The 10,847-nt window shown below is 53.7% G+C and overlaps 1 protein-coding gene across 1 annotated transcript; it reads left to right on the forward strand.

Moving 5' to 3' along the window:
• Window positions 1-334: 334 nt before the first annotated feature.
• Window positions 335-9,621, forward strand: LPIN3 (lipin 3). Its single transcript, XM_054391719.1, is given in 21 exon segments — window positions 335-523; window positions 608-610; window positions 1,115-1,210; window positions 1,989-2,070; window positions 2,073-2,223; window positions 2,450-2,557; window positions 3,002-3,122; window positions 3,288-3,714; window positions 4,533-4,632; window positions 4,735-4,895; window positions 4,976-5,069; window positions 5,287-5,356; window positions 5,937-6,049; window positions 6,484-6,538; window positions 6,815-6,937; window positions 7,175-7,323; window positions 7,487-7,573; window positions 8,615-8,767; window positions 9,046-9,157; window positions 9,256-9,359; window positions 9,477-9,621. Coding segments are annotated over 21 exon segments (2,643 nt in total).
• Window positions 9,622-10,847: the final 1,226 nt, after the last annotated feature.

Raw genomic sequence — 10,847 nt, forward strand, 5'->3', positions numbered from 1 at the left:
GACAGCTTGATTGCAAAGGTAAGAGTTTTCCCTCCCAAGGGACAAATGTGATGGTGCATCCCAATGGCCAAGGTTGGCCTCCTATGAGTTGGATGAAGTGAGTAGTGCTCTGGCTCCTGTCCTGTTTTCTGGTGTTCACAGAGGCCCTGGCTGATAGTCATCAAGGTCCTTCATGTGTTTGCCTCAGTTTCCCTAGAGGTTTGTGTGCCCTCATGATGGGGCTGTGTTTGCAGCTGAGAAATGACTCCTGGAGTAAACTCAGATTGCATTTAGCTGCTGGAGCCCTCTTCCCCCACCTGACTCTCTGCCTGTCTCTCACTTGCAGTCTCAGACGATGAACTACGTGGGACAGCTGGCTGAGACAGTCTTTGTCACTGTGAAGGAACTGTACCGGGGCCTGAACCCTGCCACCCTGCCAGGCTGCATGGATGTGGTGGTGGTGAGGCAGCCTGAAGACTCCTTCCAGTGCTCCCCGTCCCACGTGCGCTTCGGGAGGCTGGGTGTGCTGCGCTCCAGCGAGAAGGTGGGAAGTGAGAGATTAGGTAGTTGTGCTCTGATGGAGACATGCTTGACAGTGAGGTGACACTGGAACAGGTTGCCCAGGGAGGTTGTGGGTACCCCTTCCCTGCAGGTTTTCAAGGCCAGGTTGGATGAGGCTTTAAGGAACCAGGGTTGGTGGGAGGTGTCCCTGCCTGTGGCAAGCAGGTTGGAACTGGATGATCTTTAAGGAGCCTTCCAACCCAAACTGTTTTATGGATCTGTGATGCCTAGCCCAGGATGATGCTTACTCTCTGGTGTCTCCAGATCTAGGATCTTCAGTAGATCTTTAATAATCTGTGGGTTAATCCTGGGGCTGGAGACACTAGAGTAAGTGGGTTACAAAAGGACTTTGAGGGGAATGGGAGCCTTGCCATTTTTTGGAGAGGATTCCACCAAATGAACTCCTCTTCCAAGAAGGACCGTACCTCTGAGGAAAATTGGGAGAAATCTCTTGCCTCAAAGGCTGAGTCACCATCAGCACTCTGAACAACCCCAGCTTCCTTTGGGAAGTGCCTTTCTGTATGCTGCTGGGTGAATGGGTTCAGATGGATGGGCTGCTTCTGCCCCTTGCTAGGTTGACATTGAAATCAGTGGGGAGCCTGTGGACCTGCACATGAAGCAGGGTGACAGTGGAGAGGCCTTCTTCGTCCAGGAGTCAGATGAGAATGAGGTTGGTGATGAAGTGAGAAGTGCTGCTGGTCTGTGTGTTTCTATGACCACCTGAAAGTGCATGCTTGAGGTGGAAGGACTGGGTTTGGACTGCTCCTCTTCCTCAGGACAGCTCCATTATCCCCTCTGATGTTTTGTGTGTCCAGAAAGGTTCCTACTTGAAGGACCTTGTGAACAGTGTGGAGGATCTGAACACTGGAGCATCCTGAGGGACCACTAGACTGAATATCTGCATCCCAGACTGTCCTCCATCAGTGGCTGTGGCTGCTGGCCAGCCAGGCAGATATCTTGGAACTTGGCCCCTTGGGGCATCTTGTGACAGGGATGAGAGAGCACCAGATGCTGTGGCAAGCTGCCCGCTCCACTGGGAAGCAGGATGAGACTAGTTGTAGCTTCCAGAAATCTTGGCAGCTCTCTCCCAGGCTGTCTTGTGGTTGCTGCTAGCTTGAGCTGGGTTTGAGAGCAGGGAGAGGGCTCTAGAGCTGAACCCTTTTTGAAGCCTTTGTAATTCTGGTCTCGTGGTGCCATCTCCTGCCTGCCTCTCCTTGCCTGTGTTGAAGATGTCTGTAGCTTGTGGCTGGATAGATCTGCTTCTCTTCCATTCACTTGTATGGACAAAACATTTACTTTTGGGCCCAGCCACAGAACCACCCCCAAGGTGAGGGTGCAGTGGTGTTGGTTGTGCTGGGGGCTTATGTTGCATGGACAACAGCCATGAGCTGCCAGGCTGGGAAGGAGGCTGCTGGAGCTGATGGGATCTTCTCATCTTTGTTTTGCAGGGCAGCATCCCCTCCTGCCTCTGCACATCCCCCATCCCCATGGAGCAGAGCCCAGAGGATGCTGCTCAGTCATCCTGGGGGCAGATATCTCCAGTTCTGAAGCCACCCTGAGCAAGAGGTGGCACTGCCGGAGGAAGCCCAAGGGGAAGGAGGTGCCAGGCTCTGAGTTAGAAGGCTGTGAGGAGACCCAGAGTGAGGTGGCCATGGAGGAGCTGTGCAAGCTGCCAGCCCCCAGGTGAGCTGATTGGTCTGGGCAGGGTGATGCAGTGGCTCAAGCCTGTAGGTTTGATTGGTGATGCCCAGCAGTACTGAAATGGGAGGTGGGGTGTTAGTCTTTCAAGTTGGACCTCAGCCTCTTGTGGACTAGAAAGCCAGTGGAAATGAAGTGGGCTCCCACTGGCTTTGGCGTGAGGAGGCTGGTGCTTGAGAGTAACATAACTGACCTCTTTGCTCCTCTGCAGTGATTCATTGTATTTCTCCTTCACTGAGCTCCCTGAAGAAGAAACCAGGTCACTGCAGTCCCCAGGGATGCACTCTTACTCTGATGGGGAGCTGGGCTCCGTGGACAGGCAACAGGCAGAGCCAGGGTCATCTGCTCATCTTTGGTGAGAGCAGGGGACATGCCTTGTGGCTGGGAAGGTGGTAAACAAGAGGGATTTGGGATGGCAGGAGAGGAGGTCTTTCCTGGCCTGATGTGGTGTGGCTGGAGGGAAGCTCAGAGCCCATGAGGTATGCTTCTGGCTGTGGTCACAGATGTAAGAAGACTGTGCTCATGGTTCTCCTGCCTCTGCTGCTGAGCTGCTTCTGGACACCCAGTGGCACAGAACTTTGCTTCCTTGAGCCTCAGCTTCCTGTAGGTCCTGCTCATTTGGAAGTGGACGGTCTTATGAGGCAGAACCAGCTCTATGGGGAACCAGCCTTAGAGGGTTCTTGGCCCTAAGTGTCCTTGCAGTGGTAGGAAAGCATGGGGCTGTAGAGTAGATGGGGTCCCATATTGTCTTCTGTTTTTGTAGCCCCACTTTGAGCCATCCTTGTTCTCCCAGAAGTGACTCTGAGCTGGAGATCAGACCACTGGAGAATTTTGCTCTAGGAGGTGAATCCCACATGCAGTGGACCTGGGGAAAGCTCCCTCAGGTGAGTCCCTACTCTTGCTCTTCTCTACCAGCTGATGGGAGGGGGGTGTCTGAAAAGCCTACAAAAAGTGGAGGATGGTGTGGCTAGGCAGCCTCAGGGGAGTTGTCCTTTTCTGCCTGATGCTTTGAGCAACATCTTCAAACCTGTTCTTCTGCTTTCCTTGAGGTGAATAAATCTGAAAGAGTTGAACCAGCAAAGTCCACAAAGACCATTGCTACAGCAGCAAGCAGTGCTTTTGCAACATCAGTCCCAGCGGATGAGGCAACCCATCTTGTTGCCACCTCTGAAGGTCTGGGAGGAGGTCCAAGCCCAGCAGAATTTCAGGACGTGCCTTGTTCTGCCGCTGTGTCTGTTAAGCCAACACCCACACCTCAGGATTGGAATGACCTCTCTGGACTGGAGGACATCCCCAGTCCTGTGGGGGCAGAGAGCTTGTTGGAGGCCTCCTCAGCCCCTCAGAAGCAGCAGGAAGGAGGTGGGAGTGTTGTGCCAGCAGTTCAGCCAGATGTGAAGACCTTAGAGGGAGCTGCTGCTCTGAGGCAGGTGGGCTCAGAGGGCCCTGAGCCACAGCTGGAAAGCCAGAGAAGACAAGGTGAGTGGTGACAGGTGCTGCTGGAAGAGGTCTTTGAGCCTGCTGATGTATCTGACTTGGATGATGGGCTGGGTTGTCCATTCAGTGTAACCCCTTCACGACTGCCTTGGCTCATCAAGGTGTGACAAGTTAGCTTGTGCTGCAAGTTCCTCTTGAAGAGGTATTCCTCACACTTCCTCCTCTCAATGACCTCCTAGCCCCCCCCAGGGAAACATTCTTGCTTTGTTTCCTGAAGTCCATCCTTAGATGTCTCTACTTTTCCATGCTTAGAAGATTTCTCAGCAGTATAAATCATACCTTAACTGGAAGTGTCTGGCAGTGCCTGACTTGTGTCTTCTTCCCAAGCATGCCAAGTCAGGTGAACACATCACACCACACACATCAAAGCATGCTTATGTCTCCCTTGATGGTGTGTTTAAGGACTTTTGTGTTGTCACCTGTCCTAAGCAACCTTATCCTTCTAGCCAGCACAAATCCAGAACAAAACTGTCTCCCTGAAGAGGAGATGCTTGGGATTCTTCACTGTACAGAGAGATAACTGATAATAAACTGTTACCTTGCATGGTGCTCATTTCAAACACCACCTTCAGATTGTCACAGCACAATATAGGCAGGACTTTGGCTTGTCCTTTGGGTCCTCTTGGCAAGTGGTCTCATGCCAGTGCAGCTGTCTTGAGGTCCTTCTGCTACTGTTGATTTAAATCAGCTTTTCAAGTAGGAGAAGGGATGCCTTCTTCATGAGACAGGATGATGCTCCGTAGATACTGAGATGGTTGGAATGGTGACTCCAGCTTTCTCCTTTCTATCTGTGCATTGAGGATCTACCAAAAGAAGTCTTCACTTGGGTCCCAGTGATTTTTACCTGGAAGACCTCTCCAAAGTGGATGAGGAGCAGGTGGCTCTCCGTTTCCCCAAGAGGTATGGGCTGCCCCAGCCAGCCAAGCTCAGACCTTCTTCAGCCATTTCTGTTACAGCAAAGGGTGGGAGGTACGCTGCCACTGCTTCTTCTCTTGCTGGTAGTGACACAGAGCAGAGTTCACAGTCTGTGGCAGACCCCACCAACACTCAGCTGCCATCTGACACTCCTGCTGAGACCCCCATGGACTCTCACCCTGGTCTGATGCCCACCATTGCTCTGTCACTGTGTGGAGGCCTGGGTGGCAGCAGGCAGATCTCTCGTGGTAGGTTGAGGGGAAGGGGATCTGGTGTCGTGAAATCCATTCCAAACACCAGTGGTATGACACAATCTCTGTCTCACCAGAAAAGTTCATGGAGCACATGGTCTCCTACCAGCAGTTTGCTGAGAATCCAGGACTCATTGATGACCCAAACCTGGTGATCTTGATCAACAAGAAGTGAGTGGCCTGTACTGCCTGCTGCTTCATCCCCAGACAGCTGGTGGGCACTTTTGTCCCAGCACAAACACTCCTGTAGGAGGGGGATTCCATCCTAGGCAATGCTCATACTGCAGCAGTTGTGGGAGAGCACTTCTGGCCATGATGCAGGATGGTGATCTAGAAACAGCCCTCCCTCCAAGAGTGGTGATATTCCTATCCTCCTTGCTTCTTCCAGGTACTACAACTGGGCAGTGGCTGCTCCCATGATCCTGTCCCTGCAGGCTTTCCAGAAGAACATTCCTCAGGTCAGTGACACAACACATTTACTGGCCATGCTTCTTGGCAGGGCTTGAAAAGTGTAATGAGGCTGCAAAAGACCAAGCTTCCCATCTGGGGTTTGGCAGGCAGTTTGGGGCAGAGCTGAGCATCACTCCAGCCCACAAACCCTAAGGTCTGTTTTTTCCCCCAGAGAGGCTTTAGGGTGGCTTTGGAATACCTGGGTAGCACTGATGCCTAGAAAGCAGAGATTTCCTTGTCAAAAAGCTCCTATTCTGATGGTTGTAGATGAGCAAGGCTGGCCAGAGCCTTGGGACCTGGCAGTCTGGAGGATTTGGGACTGCATAAACCTACTCCAGGGCTCTGTAGACTTTTCTGGGGTTATGGACTAAGGCATCTAGATCAACTTTTTCTAGGTACAAGAAGTAAACAAATTGTTGTACCTTTCCTGCCCTGAAACTATCTCACCTCACAATGTAGCAGGAGTCACATCCTGTGAATAACCTTGCAAAGGAAATCCAACCTGGACAAGGGTCTCCTGATCCTCTTGGCAGCTGAGCCTCCCTAGGCTGAGGACTGACTTCATCCCATGTGCTGTCACATTCACAGAGCACCACTGACCAACTGGTGAAGGAGAAGATGCCCAAGAAAGGCAGCAGGTGGTGGTTCTCCTGGAGGAGGAGAGACTTTCCAGTGGAGGAAGTATGTTTGCAGCAGTGGCTGTGACAGCCATGCCCCCAGGGCACAGGGATCATTCTGGTGGTTGGCAGGGGTGGGGATAGGAGAGCAGCAGGGTCTTGGGGATGGCCTGGGGCTGAGTATGAGGGCAGCCTGTTGGCAAGGTGACTTCTGAAGGTTGCTGCCACTCCCTTAGGTCTGCTAATGTCTGAGCAGCAGAACACATGGTGATAGGGTAATGTGGATCTTGTAATGGTGAGACCTGCCACATCCTCCTTGTGCCACAGCACAGGCACTACCTGTGCTCGCTGGTCTCCCTTCCCCACCGCAGCACCAGGCTGTGGTTCCTCTTCCATGGGGCAATGCCTTTGTGAAGGCAGGGCAGGCATCATGTGAGTGGCAGTAAAGCACAGCAGCTCCTGCCCTTGGCACTGAGGTGCTCTAATGTCACCTCTCTCTGCCTGCAGCAGCATTCAAGGCCAGGCATAGCCAGTGTGGGGACACTGCAGCCCAGCTCTGCCCAGCAGAGGTGAGTGCCTCCCTCTCAGGCTGCCTTTAGGAGGCTGTGCATGCTTCTGATCTCCTCCTAACTGGCCAGTTGTTCCCCAGTCACCCCAGTGTTTCACCAGAGAGCTCTGTTAAGGCTCTGGCTCACCTCAGTCCATCCAAGCTCCTGTGTGACTGCTTCCTGGTGGGGGGGAGGGGTAGGGTGTCCTGGGTCCCCCCAGGTGTGCCATAGCGCTGGAGGGGAAAGCCATGGTCTGCAGAGTAAAGCCAGTGTGCTCCTCCCTTCTTTGATTAGGCAGGAGGAAGGGAATTCATCCAGTGATGATGAGCCCCTGCAGCCTGGGCACGTGCTGGAGGTGGCTGCCCCTGCACACAGCTCCCAGCCGACCTACAAGAAATCCCTGCAGCTCTCCTCCGAGCAAATCGTGCGTGCCTTCCTCCCACTCCTCCTCCTCCGCTGCCTGTGGGGTGTGGAGGGGAGAGACAGCCCTTACACAGGGATTTCTGTACTTCTTACTTTCATAAGGCATCCAAGTATTTGGCCCTGGGTGGCCACCCTGTTGAGGTGTCTGGTCTGGTCAGATGGCAGCCTGGCCTCCAACAAGCCTTGGACCGGTGTGGATCGGTGCTGGTGCCACCACTTTTGTTCCTCTCTGCCACAGGAAAGGCTGAATCTGCAGGAAGGCCCCAGTGAGGTGGCATTCAGTGTGACAACTCAGTACCAGGGCACGTGTCGCTGTGAGGCCACCTTCTACTTGTGGAACTGGGATGACAAGGTGGTGATCTCAGACATCGATGGCACCATCACCAAGTAAGAACCTCTCTCCCACCCCACATCCTTGCTTCCCCCCATTAGGGGAAATGTCCTTTTCAAGGCTTGCATTAGGCAGTCAGGAGGGATCACAAAGCCCTTCATGGTTGAAGTGGATGCCTACCAGGTTGAATCAGCCTAACCTGATCTCCTTTCCTTGTAGGTTGGATGCACTTGGGCACATCTTGCCGCATCTGGGAAAAGACTGGGCTCATCACGGCGTTGTTAAGCTCTTCCACAAAATCCACCTGTAGGTATTAGACCAAGTGATGTCAAGGGGAGGTAGGAGAATGACGGAGAGGCTGAGTGGGAGCCAGAATCGAGGTTCTTCAGTCACTCATGGTGGACAAAGGAGCCTCATTTCTTGCTGTTGATGATGGTTGGTGCTGTCTGGGTGATGTTGTGGGGTGAAAGCAAGAGGGCTCCCCTGCGTGTTGATGGAGGCTGTGAGCACTGAAGGAGATGAGATCACACAGGAGCACAACTGTGAGGCCTCAGGCACAGCCCAGCACCTTTGGGTCACTGTGCAGTGGTGGCATGAAGGTTCACTCGTCATTTGGGTGCCAATTGCTTCTCTGGGTGCCCAGCTACGCTTCCCATGTCTCCAGGGTGCTGTGATGTCCTCGGGGCCACCATCCCACCCCAGGCTACCATAGCTGTCCCCAGGACACCCAATGTGCCTCGGGGTGGCATGTTGTCCCTGCACCAGCTGGAGCCTGGCAGCAGGTCCCAGCGGAGCCTGGCCTGGAGCTTCATGTGCCTGGCACCTGTGGCCACTAAGAGGCACTGTGGGCCCGTGGATGGTTTGTCCCAGCCCCTGGGTGGGGAAAGAGGGGCTCCCACTCCACGGGGTCTGGGGTTGCAGGACTGGGACTACCATGGCTGACATCTTGGCTCCTCTTGGCACCTCCCATCCTGCACCATGCCCCTCTGCCAGCTGTGCTGGCAGCCTGGGGATCTGCAGTGCTGTGCTGGCTCCCCACAAGCCGCAGGCAGCCCCATGATAAAGGTGCTGGCCCAGGGGTCCTGTCTGGGTGCCCAGGCACTAAACAAAGGACACTTGGCAGCTAGGATGGGTGTACAGCTGCTGGGAAGGGCCTGGAGGGTGGTATGGGGTCCCCTTACAGCACTGCTCCTCAACAGTGAGGTGATGAGGATCTGGCTTGCTGAAGGGGTGAACAGGGTTTGAGCTTAGACCAGGTACTCAGTTTCATCCTCTCTTTCTCTTCCTCCCCCTCAGAGCAGGAGTGGGAAGACCCTAGCTCAGAAGGCTTCCTTGTTCTCTCTCTAGGAATGGCTACAAGTTCCTCTGCTGCTCAGCCAGAGCAATTGGCATGGCACACATCACCAAGGGCTACCTCAAATGGGTCAATGAGCAAGGCTGTTGCCTCCCCAAGGGCCCCATCCTGCTTGCCCCCAGCAGCCTCTTCTCTGCCTTCCACAGGTACCACAATCTCTCCTCCTCCCCAGCCCTGCACCTCCTGTGTCTCTGGGGATGGTCAGTGAGGGATGTCACAGCTTTAAACTACTTCTGGTCTCCTTGGTGCAGGATGCCTTTCATGGGAGGCAGCAGAGAAAGACCCTGCCCTCCCTGGAGCTTCATGGGGAAGCTCCTGCTACACAAACCCTCTCCTGCCCTTCAAATCACTACTCTGAGCCCCACAGTCCTGGCCCCCTGGTGCCACTCTGACCTCTGCTCTGTGCACACATCTTGTGCTGCAGGGAGGTGATTGAGAAGAAGTCAGAGGTGTTCAAGATTGCCTGCTTGATGGACATCCAAACCCTGTTTGCCGCAAACCTGCCCTTCTACGCAGCCTTTGGGCACAGAGCCAGTGTGAGCGAGTGGGGCTGCCGGGGGGAGGGAGGGCTGGGGCTGAGGGGGAGGTGATGCCTTCCTGCAGCTCTCATGCCTTGATGGCCTGCCTTGGGCAGGATGTCTGTGCCTACAAGCAGGTGGGCCTGCCAGAGAGCCGAATATTCACCATTAACCCCAAGGGAGAGCTGATCCAGGAGCCACAAGTCAACATAAGCGACCTGCGTCTTCCCCAGCACCTTTGGGTTGATCTGCCTTTAACCCAGAAAAGCATCTCCTGGGGTAGAAAAGCAACCCAAGCCCCGGTGACCCCAGTGCTAATTCTTCCCTGCCCATGCAGGTACGAGGGGCTGTCGGAGCTGGTGGAGCTCATCTTCCCTCCCCTGGGCCAGGGGGGGAGCACGGCTCTGCTGTGGCCAGAGTACAGCCACTTCACCTACTGGAGAGCTCCACTGCCTGCTCTTGACCTGGAGGCCTTTCCCTGATTCCATTACCTGTGGAGACCTGTTTTGGGGCTCTCCTATGCATCTTCTGCCAGGACTGGATGCTTCAGCTGCATCTCCTCCTCCTGTTTGCTGCTCAGCCATTTGGCACTTCTATTACAGGTCACCTTCTGCACTAGAAACACCCATTGCAGGGGTGGGGTGGGGGGGGTGGGGGCAAAGTGGGGTAAAAGGGAGCTCCCACTCTACAAAAACTCCATTTACTAAATGCAAAACCAACTAGTAGGAACGTTTTATTAATTTTCTTAACACCTTTGAAGCCTGGCTGTCTTTTAAAGGTAGTGGTGGGTCACTGTTATTTATTGATGAGCCTCTGGCATAGTTACCATTACCTCCAGTATGAGCAATGTTACCAGACAGTCCAGCTACCTGCAGCTTGGTAGCTGATGGAGTGAAGCTGTCCCATGATCTTGGTGGGTGGAAGCTGTTGGGGGTTTGAGTGTTAGAGCAATAATTAATTAAAAAATGCCTTCATCCAGGCTGCCTTTTGTCTGCTGTAACCCTGTGCATGAGAGTAGGGAGTGTTAAAGTGTCCTCTGACAAATGGGGTTGGGCTTATCCTGATGAAGTGGCCTGTCAAGAGGGGTCTGGTCTTGGTGGCAATGGGGGCAGGACCTACAGTTTCCTTGGTCTGTGGAGCAGCTGCCCAATAAAGGACTTTATTTTGTCTTTTCTTGCCTGCTACTTTCAGGTAATGTTACAATATTTATTTAATATAGGAAGCAAGCTCTGGCTGTGTGTGTGGATAAATCTTTTGCACGGGAGCTCATTCCTGCGCTGGAGTGTTCAGGCAAAGCTCAGCTGTCCTAAAGCAGGGCTGGGCTGGGACTCAGCCAGCCTGTCCCCACAATGGGTGGAGGACTTCTCTGAACCCTGGCTGCCAGCACTGCTGTGTTCAGCCAGCCTGGTGCCCCTGCCCAGTACAGACTCAGCTCTAACCACACAAAACAGGCAGGAGCACTGCTGGAGGGATTTAAGAGATGTGGTGCTGAGGGCCAAGCCCTAATGGTGGACTTGGAAGTGCTGAGCAAATGGTCTCCATAACAATCCTAAAGGTCTCTTCCAACCTCAATGAGCCAGTGATTCCATGATCCTCCTTTCCTCAGCACTGTGAGTGAAAACTGTCTCCTTGTGCACCTGCCTCTGTGCTTTAGCTCTGCTTGTCTGAAAGCCACACAAGGCATTTGGATCCTGGAAAACCTCAGAAA

The sequence above is a fragment of the Indicator indicator genome, chromosome 24 (assembly GCF_027791375.1).
Source record: "Indicator indicator isolate 239-I01 chromosome 24, UM_Iind_1.1, whole genome shotgun sequence".
Lineage (NCBI taxonomy): Eukaryota > Metazoa > Chordata > Aves > Piciformes > Indicatoridae > Indicator > Indicator indicator.